Genomic DNA, 17,775 nt, shown 5'->3' with positions numbered 1-17,775 from the left:
GAATGGAAGTGGAGAGGATGTTTCCACTAGTCGGAAAAACTAGAACCGAGTCCACAGCCTCAGACTGAATCCTTTAAAACTGAGATGAAGAAGAATTTCTTCAGCCAGAATGTGGTCAATCTATGGAACCCTTTGTCACAGAAGGCTGTGGAGCCCAAATCACTAGTGTTTTTAAGACAGAGATAGATTGATAAGGGAATCAGGGGTTATCAGGAGAAGGTAGGCGAATGGTGATGAGAAGAATATCAGTCATGATTGAATGGTGAAGCAGACTCGATGGGTCGAAGACCCAGAGACCTCAACCACTCCTCATATGGGGCAATTCATTGACCCGCAACCAATCAATCAAACTGTGTCCCAGCCCATTTCTTTCTCTGGTGCCGATAAGTCTGAAACTCCTGTTCAAACTAGCAGAAATCAGCAGAGTGTTCTCTCCTGTAACTTCTGAATTCCTCATTGTCTCTGCTGCTTGACTTAAACATACATTTCCATTAATCACCCGTGGACAAAAAATGATAGGGGCAAAATAAAAGAAAGGGGGAGTAAGGGAATAAACAGGAAGGACCTTTACAATATACAATCACCGCCCACTTCCGCAAGACATCCCAGTGTCAATTTGTTAGGTGCAGGGACCCAGCATTACCAGATACTGCTGTAATTTCTGTTTTCATTAATCCCCGGCCATAGTGATTCACCTCACCGGCCAGCCCTGTCCACAAGGACAATGAAGACTGATAAGTCTGAAGATAATACTGGAACTCAGGGGACACTACCTGAAATTTGAAAAAGTGGGGATGGGGGAGGCAATGTTGACAGTTAAAACTTTTAACATGGGGGGGGGGGGGGGGGGGGGGGAGTGAAAAACACGTCCAAAGATGTGCAGTTTAGGTGGATAGGACATGCTGAATTGCCCCTTAATGTCCAGGTATGTATAGATTCCAGGGATAGGGCGGGGGGAGAGGGGGCGATTGCCTGAGAGGGTGTTTTTTTCAGAGGGTCGGTACAGACTCAATGGGCTGAATGGCCTCCTTCTGCACTGTAGGAATTCTAATTCCTACATAAATTGGTGAATAAATCCAGTCGGAAATGCAGTAGAATTGTTACTACCCGGTAAGTAGTTAGAATGTGTAACTTATAATCAACAGGCAGTAAAGGTCAAGCAAGAAACACAGGTGAGGGAGTAAGGAATAGAAGAATAAAAGCAAATTACTGTGGATGCTGGAATCTGAGGGTTCCATATGTTGTGATTAGATGCAGCAAGGTGGGAAGAGATTCATGTGGAATCTACACACAGATATGCACCAGTTTGGTCCAAAACTTCTGGGTGATAAATTATTGCATCTCGGCAGAGGGTGGAGCCTTGTGGAACAGACTGGATAGACAGGCAGTGGGGGCAGAAAGTATGGGGAATATTTAAGGGAGATTTGGCCATGTGTTTGAAGGAGTGAGCAATAACTTGCACGAGGAATTTTGAGACCTGCTAGATGGACTGCGGAATCCTTCCCAGCCTCAGAATTTCTTATGTTCCTCTCCCCTTATTTCTTAAGCAAATTATCACCTTAGCCAATTTCCAATATTTGATTCTGTTTGCTTGCTCGTGTCAATTTAAAGACAGATTTATTAAGTCGCATGTTTTGGGCCCTTCACCGTTAGATCATGGTTAGATTTTCTGACTGGGGGAAAAAAAACAAACTTGGAAGTGTGGAAATGTAGGAATGAAGGGCTCAGAGCAATGAAATGAGCCGGTAGCAGCAGGGATGTGGACTTTTCTCACATCCTCAGCACAGTTAGTGAACGGAGTGGTGATGCGGCCGGCCGGGGCTGTCCATGGTCAGAGAGTTGGCAGTGGGACTGCGCGGATTCACACAACTTTGGCAGAGCTTTCCCTGCTCTGCTGAGTATGGGCGAGGGGCGTTGCTGCTCAGACACGGCTGCTGCAGTCATACCGAAAAGACAGTGCACGACGGGCTATGAGCCAACAACTTCGAAAATGCAGAAAAGCCAGATCGAGCATCTCTATAAAATCTTAGTCATCGGCGACCTGGGGGTGGGAAAGACCAGTATTATCAAACGTTACGTGCACCAAAACTTTTCCCAGCATTACCGAGCGACGATTGGCGTGGATTTCGCTCTTAAAGTTCTCAACTGGGACTCGGAGACTGTGGTTCGACTGCAGTTATGGGATATAGCGGGTAAGATTGTGTTCGTCTCCCCCAAACCCGCTGCTATCTCCAGTAAAGAAAGTAGAAGAGAGTAACAGTGTGTTGAGGAGCAGCGTATTGCACTGTGCATGCCTGCATAATACTTCTGCAGCTGGAAAAACATCTATCCTGAATTGGAAGATGTGCAGATAGAGTTAGCATCGACCAGTTCTATATTAGTGCTGTCGCTTGATCGACGTTTACCCATTTACAGCAGCAATCTCGCCTGTGTGTTGTGACTTGCTAAACTAACAGTAATTACATTTGCTCAAAAGTCAAACCTCAAACGTCGGAGAGATGGTCAGAGTTACAGTCATATTTCCAGGGAAGAGAAAAATTAGATGAGCCCCCCCCCCCCGATCTACAGCATGTATTGTGGACAATAATAGGTGCACACACTCAATAATTTAATTGTGGATTTTAAATAAGGATGGTAAAGTATGATCAGACAATTTGAACACCCCACTGAAATTATTGGCAGGTATTCTGCATCCCTGAGCTTAAAGGAGGTGTAAGTGAAGTGAACATTTACATTTGACGATCTATACTTTTTTTGTAGTGTGTGAAAGATATTTGAGTTTCCCCGACATGATGAAATGACGTTTACAAGGCCTGTTCAGTCCCATGTTCTATTGTGTGAAGAAAGCTCACTCGACACTATCATGTTCAGAGTTTGTTGGTTGTGTAAAGCTGCAGTTTGCAGTTAGCCTGCCGGCAAGGAATGATGTGCACAAAGTCATGTGTTGTTGCATCTTATGATCCAAATCTGGAGTCCCACTTTCCAAGTTACTTTGTTTGAATTATCTACGGATCTAATTACAGATAAATTAATTTGGAGCAATGTGACTCCTTTGCTGTAAACATCCAGGAAAATGTCATTCGACAATTCCAGAATCTGAGGGCGTGGTTTAAAGTTGCGGAGGGGGTGGTTTCACCTCACTGTGTTCGGTTGATGAATTGTTTGAATGCTTTCCTTCCTGAGAAGCAGCAGAGCTGTAACCATACCGGCACCAGGGACTTGGTTTTGCCAGCCTCTCGAGCATCGTACTTGAAAAGATCATGTTGGAGGCAATGTACACCATATCTGCTCATGTGTTTCTCAAATATTTCTGAGATGTTGTAATCAAACATTAGGCTCCTTCAGAATACTGACAGGATGGGGAGGGGGGGAGGGGGGGGGGGGGCTAAAACCAATTCAGGCCTCCTGTTTGAATTTGCTCAGAAACTGAATTTGCTCAGAAACTAAGTGAAGCAGGAACTGGACATAATAATAACAATCGCTTATTGTCACAAGTAGGCTTCAATGAAGTTACTGTGAACAGCCCCTCATCGCCACATTCCGGCGCCAGTTCAGGGAGGCCGGTACGGGAATTGTTCTGCATTACCAGCCAGCTGTTTAGCCCACTGTGCTAAACCAGCCCCTCTGCTCAGTTGTTCCACTTCCACCTGCAGTTTAGCCGATAGTCTTTCAAGGTACTTTGGAGCCGGCAAACATGAAGATACGTTATTTCTTTTTAACTCATCGTAATTCAGAGACTGAAGGATCAGAAGTTCCTGAGTTCCACAGCAAAACAATCCGCTACTCTCACCATCTCATATCCCCCCTCCCATTCACCTCCCTCTCACCTAAGACCTTTTAAAAAATTTGTTCATGGGAATGTGGGCGTCGCAGGCTGTGCCAGCATTAATTGCTCATCCTTAATTGCCCTTGAGGGGGCAGTTAAGAGTCAGCCACGTTGCTGTGGGTCTGGAGTCACATGTAGGCAAGACCAGATAAGGACGGCAGATTTCCTTCACTAAAGGACATTAGTGAACCAATTGGCAATGGTTTCGTGGTCATCTTTAGACTTTTGATTCTGGATTTTTATTGAATTCAAATTTCTAATAATAATCTTTATTGTCACAAGTAGGCTTACATTAACACTGCAATAAAGCTACTGTGGAAAAACCCCTCAGCGCAACATTCCGGCGCCTGTTCGGGTATATGGAGGGAGAATTAAGAATGTCCAATTCACCTAACAGCACGTCTTTTGGGATTTGTAGGAGGAAACCAGAGCACCCAGAGGAAACCCACGCAGACACGGGAGAATGTGCAGACTCCGCACAGACAGTGACCCAAACCGTGCTAACCACTGTGCTACCGTGCCACCCATTGACCATGCAGGATGACAGGCGCCGGGCACCACTGCTGGGCATGGTTGGGCTGTGCAGAGATGCCAGGGAGCTGTGCTTGGTGCAGTGTCTTCAGGGGGCCTCTGGGGGTAGCAGATGGGATCAGTGCCAGGAGGCCAATGCCAACTCACTCGTGTGGCCGGGTGGAGGTTTTTCTGTTTCGTGCGGCACTGGGCGGAGGTCCTTGTTGTCACACTCCCTGTGCTGACAGTTGCTACTACAGTACTACCTCCCTGGCGGCTCTGGCTGCCCTGAGGCTGACCCTCCAAGCCCCTTGGGGGAACAGGGTATCCATTTGGACTCAACCACGTCCATCAGTCTGGCCAGGTTGGCATCCCCGAATTGGGGAGTAGGTCTGCGCGGTGGCATGGCTACGTGTCGTCTGGGGTTTGCTCTTCAGGATCGGTTTAAGCGCTGTTCTCCCTCGTTAGTGAGGAGCTGCCAGGCACGGTCCTGGAGAACCGCTGATGGGACAGTCATTTGCGACGTAAAGCCCGTGGGGCATCACTAAGCACCCTAATTAATGTTAGATACTGGTGATGGCCTTGCTGTGTCGGTTTACGGGAAACACCCAACATTTCCTGGTGGCTACCACACTTAGAAACATTTCTGTTAGATTGTGCCCATGATGATATTTTGGCACCCATCCAACTGACATTTTGGGGATAGCTGGGTGGTGGGCAAGAAGGTGATGAGCTGGACACACCTCGTATTTTAGGTGCCTCCCTGCCAAAAACATGTAGAGCACGAGAACGCGAAAGCTAGCCAATGAAAATCTACCCCATTATTAATCTCATGTGGTGGAACTATGAAATTAGCATTCAATTTACTGGTTACAATCCCAGCTCTGAGCAGAACAGTGAAGGTTTTGAGCCCTAATTCAGACAGCCGAATAAGTGAAGACTGGAATATGGTCACTAAAAACTCATTGGTATCCAGTGGCGTACTCAGATCCCACCAGAGTGACAAGTGGCTCAGTGATAGTGTTCCCACCTCTTATTCAGAAAGCCTGGTTTTAGCCCAATTATAAATAGCCCCAAAGAGTAGAGACTGATTATGAATTACTGGATTGACATCGAGTCGGAGTACAGGCAATCCTCGTCTTTCTGACATTCAAGTTTTGACAAACGGCACTTACAACATTTATAAATTGATACCCTATTTTGACTTTATAACATCAGTTTTGAGTTTGCGATGCCACGCCAGCATATTCATACGTACACATTGACGTTTTGAGCCGCCCATCTGTATGACTGAACAGGTAGAACCATTTTTATTAGGATGAAAGCAAGATTTTTATTCTGTTTACATTTTTTGGCACAACCGTCATGATCTTAATATATTTAAACACTTCTGATGTATTTAACATACATTCAGACTCACCAACATTCAAGGTTAAACAGGCAACTGACAAGTGATTGAATGGCTTCATTATATCCCCCACACTAACCAAGGAACCTGTGCTAAGATGTGTATCAACATCAGCAATCGCCTCAGTGACCTGACAGTGCAGAAGGAGACCATTCGGTCCATCGGGCATTGATAAGCAAAATCTTGCAGCTGCAGGAAATATTAAAGAAAAACAGGAAATTCTGGAAACACCCAGCAGATTTGACAGCACCTGTGGAGAGTAGAAGAAAGGCTAATGTCCGGATGAAAGCCCCTGAAATTGTGGACTGGATTTTCATCTCCGAGATGGGGCACACCCACCTTTGGAAAAAGTGCCCTAAATGGTGAGATCTTTTGCCTCGGGGCGTGGGTGTGAGATAGAGTCAGGTATGCTCTGCCCAGAAGCAAATTGGAGATGGCCACAGGGGCTGTGGAGTGCCAAGGCACGCATGTTGAAAGGCCCCGCTCAGTTCTCTGAGACTTCATCCCAATTATGTTAAACATTAAGTCCTCTAGCCCTCACCCCTTGAGCCCTCTCTCACTCCCCAGGCCCATCAATGCCAACCCATGTCTCTACCCACCCATTATGGTCCCTTATAATATTCATGCCAACCCATGCCTCTCACTCATCCCCGTGACTTATAACCCTTATGCCAACATACTGCCAATGTGTGACTAAATAGTCATCGGGGCTGGTTTAGCACACGGCTAAATCGCTGGCTTTGAAAGCAGACCAAGGCAGGCCAGCAGCACGGTTCAATTCTCGTACCAGCCTTCACGAACAGGCGCCGGAATGTGGCGACTAGGGGCTTTTCACCGTAACTTTATTTGAAGCCTACTTGTGACAATAAGCGATTTTCATTTCATTTTTTATTTTCATCCACATTGCCTTTTGTAGCCCCATGTCAATTTAGTGCCAATTCATGACCAAAGATTCATCGACATTGCCTTTAGTAATCCCTATGCAAACTAAGTGCCAACTCATTACCACCCCACTCACCGCCCTCTGCCCTTACAGACTTCATTCCAACTCATCCATCATCCACTGTGGGCCGATCTCAGGAGCCATACTGAGATAAAATAATGTTCAAAATATCTACCACAGACTTAATCTTGCAAAAAACCCCACTAATCTCATTCCCAAATGCCCATTCAATACATTAAAGTCTCTTCAAGTACTTAATCCAATTGTAAAAATAAACATTTGCATTTGTAATCACACATCAAAAACAGCTAATGCATTAATAGCCTCTTGGAGCTGTTAATTAAACTGTAAATATACAGCTCCCCACACTTCCTCACTCCTCCCCAGCCAAAGTCTTCAGCACTGTGATAATGACAGGTTATGGAAGTGGTCAAGTTGTAATAATGCTATCATGATAGCCCTTAGAGTTATGGCAACAAACATCTATTGAAAATCTGCAGCAAAAATGTCGGCCTTGGCCCTGTTCAGGCTTCAGCCTGCCCATCCTGCCGATCCATGTCCTTCCTCCAGAACCGGTCAGTGAAATTCAGGAGAAATTGCTCTTCACTTTCAAATTTATTCTGACTATTTCACAGTTCTTATGCAGGCTTTTCCATTTGCTTCAGCTACTTAGTTCCAGATCTGTGCTATTAGAATGGGAGAATGCAAATTACCTTTTCCAATCTTTTTCTCCATCTTACCTGATAGTGTTGATGCTTTACGATTTTATTGTTAAATAATATGTTGCAATTTGCATAGTATACTTCTGCAAGGACATTGAATTGCTTCTTGCTAATTATGTTATTTTTACCTGACTGAATTTCACTTGGGAATTAATGCTTCTCAGACCTTGTTCTCAAAACATGCACTGCAGCATTCATGGGCGATATAATCTGAGAGTAGAATGTTACACTTTCCACTGGCAGGTATGCAGGTAGAAGTGGCCCAAATATCTCTCTGATGGGCTTCCCACTGGGCTCCTGCCTGCTCCGAACTCTGCAGTTTTATGCTGGGATGGGTGAGGCGGAGGCCGACCTGCCGTCCCTTGCCCCAGTCGAGGCCTTTAAGTGCCAATTCTTGATCACTTAAGGCAACTCTCTGAGGTAAACCTTCCTCCTGAGTGAGGAATGGAAACCTCACCTACAGCCAATCAACATTTGTTGAGCATTGAATGGCTGCCGTTCTGGCAGTATAGGCAGTGACGTGTTCTCTGCCGACTCCTCAGATGGAAGGAAGGGAAACCATGCCATCCTAAACATCCTGGCCATAGAATCATACAGCATGGAAAAAGGCTAAAATATAGATCCATACGTGGAGTATATTCTAACTGAATCAATGTGCTGCATTACTGAGAGGGATACTGTAGTTGCAATTGCCATTGTCCCTTGGTCAATAGCAGACAACCATCCTTCTAGCTCTTGTCCTGTGTGGGCATGGGGTTATGTGCTATCTCAGCACAATCCATACTTTGGTAACTCCATCGATAGGAATACATACACATTCAGGTGAGTATCTCATTCACAAAAGTATTCCAGCGCACTGGACCTCTCCCCAGGACTGCTTTATCTTCCATACCCAGCTTTTCTGATACCTTCACCTGTGCTTCACCATCTAGCCATTCTTCCACATTACAGAAGGCAATATGGGTATTCCCCAATTGGAAACCCTGGCTCAACCAAAAGGTTCACTTCCTGCTGAAGGTCCAGACGGAGTGATTCAAGTCTGATGACCCTGACCTATATCAGAAATCCAGGTACGACGTACGGAAAGCCATCATAGAACATAGAACAGTACAGCACAGAACAGGCCCTTCGGCCCTCAATGTCGTGCCGAGCCATGATCACCCTACTCAAACCCACGTATCCACCCTATACCCGTAACTCAACAGCCCCCCCCTTAACCTTACTTTTATTAGGACACTACGGGCAATTTAGCATGGCCAATCCACCTAACCCGCACATCTTTGGACTGTGGGAGGAAACCGGAGCACCCGGAGGAAACCCACGCACACAGTGGGAGGACGTGCAGACTCCACATAGACAGTGACCCAGCCGGGAATTGAACCTGGGACCCTGGAGCTGTGAAGCATTTACGCTAACCACCATGCTACCCCTGCTGCCCCAAGGGACATCAGGGATGCAAAAAGACAATACCGCACCAAACTGGAGTCCCAGGCCAACGACTCTAACCCACGACGACTATGGCAGGGCCTACACAAGATCAAAGGCTATAAAGCAAGGCCAGGTGGAATAAATGGGGCTGGAGCTTCCCTCCCCGGTGATCTGAACAAGTTCTATGACCACTTTAAACAGTCAGCCAATAATCAGTGCCACCCGCCCCAACAGCCATTCCCATTCCCACTATCACAGCCTCAGAGGTAAGAGCTGCCTTCTTGAAAGTGAATCCGCGGAAAGCGACGGGCCCCAACGGAGTCCCTAGGCGAGCACTCAGAGCGTGCGCAGACCAGCTGGCGAGTGTATTCGCAGACATCTTCAACACCTCACTCCTCCACCTCCTTCAAGTTGACCACCATAATACCAATACCAAAGAAATATCTCCGAAGTGGAGGTTGTCTACCTCAATGACTACCGACTGGTGGCCCTGACGTCTGTTATCATGAAATGCTTTGAGCGGCTAGTCATGAGACGGATCACTGCCAGCCTCCAGATGGTCTCGATCCACTGCAGTTTGCCTATCACTGCAACCGGTCCACAGCAGATGCTATCTCCCTGGTTCTACAATCAACACTCGAACATCTCGACAACAAGGAATACTATGTAAGACTGTTGTTAACAGACTACAGCTCCGCCTTCAACACCATTATCCCGACAAGACTAATAACCAAACTCTGCAATTTTGAACTGACCCCTTCCTGTGCAGCTGGATCCTTGACTTCCTCACCAACAGACCGCAATCTGCCAGGTTAGGCAACAGCACCTCCTCCACAATAGTCCTCAACACCGGGGCCTCGCAAGGATGTGTGCTCAGTCCTCTACTGTACTCCCTATACACAAATGGCTGTGTGCCAAGATTTAACTCCAAATCACTCGATAAGTTTGCCAATGAGACGACTGTGGTGGGCCGTATTTCAAACAACGACGAATCAGACTACAGGAAGGAGATAAATCACTTGGTTGCATGGTATACCAAAAACAACTTCTCTCTAAATGTCGGAAAGACCAAGGAACTGGTCATTGACTTCCGGAAGCACAGCACGACACACACTCCCATCTGCATCAGTAACTTCAATTGAAGCCTACTTGTGACAATAAGCGATTTTCATTTCAGTTCATTTCATTTCATGGTCGATAGCTTTAAGTTCCTGGAGGTCCCCATCACCAACAGTCTGTCCTGGTCCACTCGCGTTGATGCAACAGTCAAGAAAGCCCAACAACGTCTCTACTTCCTAAGGAAGCTAAAGAAATTTGGCATGTCTGAATCGACTCTCACAAATGTCTACAGATGTGCCATAGAGAGCATCCTATCCGGCTGCATCACAGCCTGGTATGGCAACTGCTCGGTTCAAGATCGCAAGAAACTGCAAAGTGTGGTGAACTCAGCCCGACGTATCACACAAGCTTGCCACCCCACATTGATTCTGTATACACCTCCCGCTGCCTCAGGAAGGCAGACAGCATTATCAGGAATCCCTCACACCCAGGCATTGCCTTCTTCCAGACCCTTCCATCAGGCAGAAGGTACAGAAGTCTGAAGACCCGCACATCCAGACATAGGAACAGCTTCTTCCCCACAGCTACAAGACTCCTCAACGACTCTCTCTCGGACTGATCTGCTCCCTGTAAGAACACTATTCACGACGTCCTATGCTGCTCTTGCTCATGTATTTGCTTTGTTTGGTCCCTTGTTCCGTACTGTAACCAATCACTGTTTGTCAATGTACCATTTGTCAATGTTCTCTGTTGATTATTCTTTTGTCTACTATGTACGTACTGTGTACATGCCCTCGGCCACAGAAAAATACTTTTCACTGTACTTTGGTACATGTGACAATAAATCAAATCAAATCATTCGTAAACAATTAGGAATTCAGTAGAGCACATATAGCACAAATGGATAGCACTGTGGCTTCACAGCGCCAAGGTCCCAGGTTTGATTCCCTGCTGGGTCACTGTCTGTGCGGAGTCTGCATGTCCTCCCCGTGTGGGCGTGGGTTTCCTCCGCGTGCTCCGATTTCCTCCCACGGTCCAAAGACATGCAGGTTAGATGGATTGGCCATGTTAAATTGCCCTTAGTGTCCAAAAAGGTTTGGAGGGGTTATTGGGTTACGGGGGGAAGGGTGGAAGTGACGGCTTAAGTGGGTTAGTGCAGACTCGATGGGCCGAATGGCCTCCTACTGCACTGTATGTTATATGTTCTATATACCTCCGCCACACTGTGTCAACTCAACATTTATTACAATTACTAATCTTCCTTGCAGTTTCCAGGCTTGGCTGATGCTCTGTAACTACAAAGCTGAAAAAAGGAATTGTTTTATTAAGAGCTTCCATCTCACTGAGGAGGCTTGAGGCCAATTTATAACCAACAACCAGCTCTGAAAACTCTGCTCCCATTGTGACAGCTGTGACAAATTTCACCACAGCAGCTGAGATAATCCACAACATTCTAATGCAATCAACAACAAAAATAAAAATAAAACAACCTACAGCATTCTAAAGAAAAGTAAATTCTGCCAATCTTGCATGACTCCATTGTCCTGGCACACTTGACGGTGTCCGACTCCTTCAAGGTGCATCCCTGGGTGAGGGGTTGGCTCCTGGATGGCAGGGGTTATCCGCTGCGGGCGAGCTGAGGACACCTATCTGGAGGCCGCGGACCGACGTGGAAAACTGCTACAACAACAGCCATGCAGTGACCAGGGGTGTCGTTGAATGGTGCATTGGCGTTCTGAAGGCATGGTTCGGTTGCCTGGACCTCTGATGGGGTCCCCCAGTAAAGTCCTGGCAGGGTCTCCCACATCGTAGTGGCTTGTTGCGTCCTCCACAACATCGCACTGCAAAGCGGCGACATGGTAGAGGAGGAGGTGGAGGAATGGCATGTCCCGTCCAATGAGTAGGATGTGGAGGGGGGCCAGAATGGTTAGGATATGGAGCCTGGGCAGGCCACACGATGTGTGCGGCAGGGCCACCGCACACGGGACACCTTGATCACCTTGAGGTTCACTGACTAGGGGGCCTGGCTACAGGCGGCTCAATAATCCTTCCCATCCCCACAACCACACACCTCTCCCTCACGGACACCCACCCCCACTCCCTGCACCCCATCCACCCCACCCCAGCGTCCCGAACCCCTCTCCGAGATTTCCACCAGCTGCACCACAGGGTGTGGGCCCTGGGTCATCAGCAATAGCGGGTCCGGTCCATGGGGTGGAGGATGATGATGACCCGCTCCATGATGAGCTCTGTGCTTCACAACATCTGACAACCTGAGATTCCTGTCCCGGTGTCACATACCACTGTCCGATGGGTGATCCCTGCATGTGTGACGGCCATTCCATCATGCTGGCACTGCCAGTTCTGGAGGCCCACTCTAGTCTCAACCAGGGTCTCCATGCTCACGGTATGAAGAAGAGGGACTGGGCCACGTCCCTCGGGGACTGTGCCACGTCACTCAGCAACAATGTCGGGTCCCTCTAGGACTGGCGCAGGTCAGCCAGCACCAGGCCAATGCTTTTGCCTGCAGCCATGGGCCATTGTGATTGGGCCATGTTCTGGTGCGCCGCTGCTATATCCAGGTGGCCATGGTACATAGCTGCCTGTGACATGACCACTCTGTCCTGTGCCTCATGAATCGTCCGCACAGAGTGCCCCAGGCCTTGAGCATCCTGATTCATGGCCAAAACCTTCACTCCCAAGGCGCCCACTTGGGATGCCACCCATGCGGTGTTGGCCTGGGTGGCATGCGTGGCCTCCGTCGCATCCTACTCCTGTAGCCAGTTGGACTCCTCCACCTGCGCCTGGAGGCGCTGGATGGTTCCTGTTACTCTCTTATGTACTCCCCGGCTATGCGTCTGCATCAGCAACATCAATGGGACTGCCCTTCCCAGAAGCACTAAACCTGCCTCGACAGGAGTTAGTTGGGGGCCTCTAACCCCATCACCCACCCGGTACCGGAATGGTGTTACCCATGCCAGTGATATCTCTGCAGCCCTGGTCCTGTGCCTTACTGTGGGATCTACAGTGGGTGTCCTCCTTGATGGGGCGTGTGATACCCCGTCAGCAGGATGGCACCTGGTTGTGGGGTAGAGGAGGGGCCAGCATGCCAATGACTGGCAGCATACGTGCGGGCAGGCCCCACGGATGGGTCTAGGCGAGGGGGTGGGCACCTGTTAGGACCATAGCTGTGGTTTGCCGTGGGTCCTGTGTGCGACGCACGGGTCTGTGTCTACCTGTCCGGGGGCAGGGACACAGTATGCAGGTGGGACATGGTGACGGCTGGAGATCCTGCAAGGTGGGCTAGCTGACCGTGCCACTGGTGGGGCATCTGCCCTGAGGGGGGCAGTGTTCCAGGGTGGGTGGAAATTGCCACTGTCCTGTGTCTGCTGTTTGGAGTGGATTCTGCTCCTCACTTGCTCGCACTACAGTGGGGCAGCCCCTCTGATGTGTACATTGTGAGTGGTGCCAGCACCTTGTGGGCCACTGGCTGTGCTGGACCATGCCCACCTTGATGGAGTCGCTGGGGTCTGTGGGTTCCTGGGAGGTGGGGGGGGGGGGGGGGTGGCTAGGTGCGGGGGCACCCATATGGTGGTGGTGCTCTGCATATTTATGGGACACAGTGGGCAGTCGGCGGAGTGTGCAGCCAGATGGCTGCCTTGCAGGCTCCGACAATGGCAGTCAGTGCCCGGATGCCACAGAACCAGGCAGGATGCCCCGAGCCCACTGCCCAACTCTGATTGCTCCCCGCTACTACCCGGTGTCCTGGCAGGCTCTTCCCAACCCCCCCCCCCCCCCCCCCCCCCCCCCCCAGCCAGTAGCACACCATTGCACCGTTGAAAACTTTTCTTACCTCCTCTCTCTCCCTCAGCAGCCGCGGCGTCCGGTTACCCATTTTACATACCACAAGTGAACCACTCCGGCATCATTTCACCTGGCAGAGACAGAGCATTGTGGTAGGATGGAGACTACCTGGGTCGGATCTGTTAATGATATGTTAACAGTATGATTTTCATGCTCATGCCAGCGTGGGACATGGAACATGTTCTCGCCGCCATCGAGATGCCGGCGTTCCATTGGGCGTCCGATGCCAACCTCGATTTACGGTTGACGTCCGATTCTCCGCCCAATCGTGATTTGCGATTCCGGCGTCACGAGATGGAGAATCCCACCCATGGTTTGTTATGTATCTGGAATGTAACACACAATGCTTCAGCATCCCACTCCCGACGATGGTTATCTTCCAGTGGTTTTACCCTTATAAACCCCACACGTCAACATTCATGTGCAATGTGAAGGCTTTTCACAGTACTGTAAACCAACTATTCACATTTCCTCTGCTTTTCTGCACAAGCTAGTCCGTAAACCCCAAGGACAGTGCTAATAAGAAAAGTTGATTCGCTATATTGGAGCAATTTGCCGTCCTACCCCTGAGTCATACACACTGAATTCAACATGTCAGAAGTTTCCTGCCTGATAACTGACTCCTCAAGATATTTACTAGATCATCTAAAGAATGCTTCAAGGATTTAAATTATGCCATCAATGAGGACATGCAATTATTTTATCACTAAACTCAATTTGCTAAATCTCCTCTCAGCTATTCCCCTGAATGTTTATTCATTAAATTGTTGAATGAAAGTGCATAAAGGTGTTGAAGCTTACCAGTCAAGTGATTCTGGTGTGATGCGTGATTTACAAAGGCTTATAATGAAGCTCGTTATTATTATCCAATTTCCCTCAGCTTTAATATGACCAGAATGCAACTACAGGGGACATCAAGAAGTCAGACTTGCATTTTTCACTTTGGCACATTTTTTGACAATATAAAAGGCACACAGACCAGAAAACAAAACATTTTTTGTTGTTTCGATGTGAGTGGTACATATGGTCAGAGCATTTGCTTCTTTCTCAACACCATCATGATCTCATTACTCAAGTGTTTGCATCTATGCGAGTACATGGTTCAAAGTGTGGGTTGTGATATTTGGTGATGTGGTGTGATTTGCCTGTTTCATTTAGATCACTGGGTTTCTTAAGTTTCTGACGATAGCAAACATCATGATCACATCATGAGTTTTGGTATTGCAAGCAATATTATCCAATTGTGCACAGTCGGAATTTATACACATATTATTATGAGCCTATGCCCCTTTATTTTTGAAAATATGAATTTTCAACTTTTAATTGACCTGAAATGTTGTCATGTCTGAGACAGAGCAAACTTCTTAAAAATGCAAGGCCACATTACAGTTGTGAAGGTCAGAACCCAACAAATCACCCTCAGGAGAGTGTGAAGAGAGAGACATTTCCTACAATCCAGGCCCCCATCGATACTCAGAACTTTCTAAGGAAAAGCATTAAAAGTCAGGGGAGGCAGCGGTATAGTGGTATTGTCGCTGGTCTTGTAATTCAGAGACAAACAATCATGCTCTGGGAACCTGGGTTCAAATCACGCCATGGCAAATGACAACATTTGAATTTGTTTTAAAAATATCTGGAATCAACAGTCTAAAGATGACCATGAAGGGCTGTTTAGCACAGGGCTAAATTGCTGGCTTTGAAAGCAGACCAAGCAGGCCAGCAGCACGGTTCGATTCCCGTAACAGCCTCCCCGAACAGGCGCCGGAATGTGGCGACTAGGGGCTTTTCACAGTAACTTCATTTGAAGCCTACTCGTGACAATAAGCGATTTTCATTTTCATTTCAAATAGTGTCGATTGTCGCAAAACCCATCTGGTTCACTAATGTCCTTCAGGGAAGGAAATCTGTTGTCCTTACCTGAACTGGCTTACATGTGGCTCCAGATCCACAACAATGTGGTTCACTTTTAAATACCCTCAGGAATGGACAATAACACCCACATCCCATGAATGAATAAAAAAAAGTGTGAAGTATTAGATACTGAAACAAGGCTGCCATAGACAGACCCAGCAAAAAGCTCTTGGAAATACACAATGGGTGAAATAGTTCAAACAAGGCCACGAGAGTGACATTGCAACACAGACGGTGGCAAGACATAACAGGCCAGGGGGTTGGGTAATCAGGAGCGAATCACTCCCCAGAAACCTTTTCATCATCTACAAGACACGGGTCAGGAGTGTGAGGGACTATCCCCCACTTGCCTATGTGAGTGCAACTTGAACTACACTCAAGAGGCTTGACAGTATTGTTATAATCAGATTAAAGGGAGTTTAATAATTCCCTTTTTCCCCCCATCTCATTTGACTGCAATAGGGTTTATGTTTGAAAGGATTAACATCTCCTCCGTTAGGTTAAAGCCCTATCCACCAGTTATTTAAAAGCCCTGTCCACAGACTGACTTATACAATTAGCCAGGATACAGGTTCCAGCATGGTATAAATGGAGCCTATGGAAATAGCTCCCTTTCCTGTGGTTCTTAACCCTGGCACTGAGCAAACAACACAACCTTCGAAGCTTCCAGTTGCAGCTTCAGAAAACAGTATTGCCCTGACCATAGTGTCTCTGAGCACTATCACGCTCCATTTTGCTTACCCCGATTGAATGGAAGTCTGCACCATGGTGCCATGGTCAGTTCAGTCATCCAGTCTGCAGCCCTTCTTCTCATCCAGGTAGGTGTACTTATATGTATATAGGTATGCCAGTGAAGGATTAAGTATTACATCTCAGTATAATTCAAGCACTAGAGGGCACCACCAGTTACCAGTATAAATATCAGATCTCAGGGAATGCTGGGTCGTTACTGGAGAGTTAGCAGAGGAGACAGATTGATCACAGCACGAGGAGTACTTTAGATTAGAGAGAGAGTTAATATGAGGTCATCATTTGTAATTACTAGATTATAGATTACTGCTGGACAGATTCAACCTTATTTTATTATTATCTATAGCTCAGTAGCGTGTGTAAACTTCATTTAATTAATCGTTATCCACTAAATTAGTTTTGATTCAATCTAAAGATTGGTGGTTTCTTTGTCATCAACTCAACGGACCATTCTGGATCCAAAGGCAAAGAACAATGATGTATTCCCACCAAAGGTAATATAACAGCGAGCACCTCGTACATATCAGTCAAAGCCAGGGGCTGAAATTCCTCCATTACTCCATTTTGATTCCTCACATCTGTCGGACTGGCAGTCACAACCTCCTGCCCTGACCACTGACCAACTCATAGGTTCTGCCTAACCTAAGGGGTGTGACTGCCTGCCAGAACAAATGGTCCAGGTAATTCTCTCCCTCCCTGATACTCCGCAATGTCTGAAGCTTCGACTCCAGTTCCGCAATCTGAGCCAAAGTTGTCCAAGCTGCAGAAACATAGTGCAGAAATGGTTATCCGGAACTGTGGTGCATTCAAAGGATACCACATGTTGCAGTTATAGCACACCACCAGCTCTACCATGTCGTCTGATTAGTTATTAATTTATACAGGTAAAGTAATCAAAATTTACAGCTTGAAGACGAGCAAAGACCTCGCACTTGCTGGAAGCCTGAAAAGGGTAGAAAAAGGAGCTCTGAATTCCCATATGTCTAAATTCCCGACTTATCACTTAGTCTTTGTCACAATCCAGCGTCAGCTCAAGTTTGAACAAGCCCTAACTCCCTGAGCGTAGGTTGACTTTGACATAACTGCTTAGTACCTTTGAGGAAAAAAATAGAGGAACATTAGAGGAGAAAGTGGTCAGATCATGTGCACATACTGATGTACAGAGACCGAAGGAACGATTAAGAGGAAACATTTGAAAATATGTACTTTCAAAAAATTTCGAGGAACAATCTACTGCCTACGTGAATGTGACTCAACAAATTCAGCTGCTTCCTTTGTAGAGCAGAAAGGTTGTATGGCATTGTAGAAACAAAAAGGCATTTATGCTATTAGATACCAACCCTAACTTTCTGCA

At 47.2% G+C, this 17,775-nt stretch overlaps 1 protein-coding gene across 1 annotated transcript in view; it reads left to right on the top strand.

The window, feature by feature from the left end:
- The first annotated feature begins 1,873 nt into the window (after positions 1-1,873).
- Positions 1,874-17,775, top strand: part of LOC119977384 (ras-related protein Rab-38-like) — a 75,317-nt gene continuing 59,415 nt past the window's right edge. The window contains exon 1 of the mRNA XM_038818232.1: positions 1,874-2,192. Within this exon, the coding sequence (XP_038674160.1) occupies positions 1,901-2,192 (292 nt within the window). The 5' untranslated portion in view covers positions 1,874-1,900. The remainder of the gene's footprint in view (positions 2,193-17,775) is intronic.

Source organism: Scyliorhinus canicula, chromosome 14, assembly GCF_902713615.1.
Source record: "Scyliorhinus canicula chromosome 14, sScyCan1.1, whole genome shotgun sequence".
NCBI classification, from domain to species: Eukaryota; Metazoa; Chordata; class Chondrichthyes; order Carcharhiniformes; family Scyliorhinidae; genus Scyliorhinus; species Scyliorhinus canicula.
This window is presented reverse-complemented; position numbering and strand designations above follow the sequence as displayed.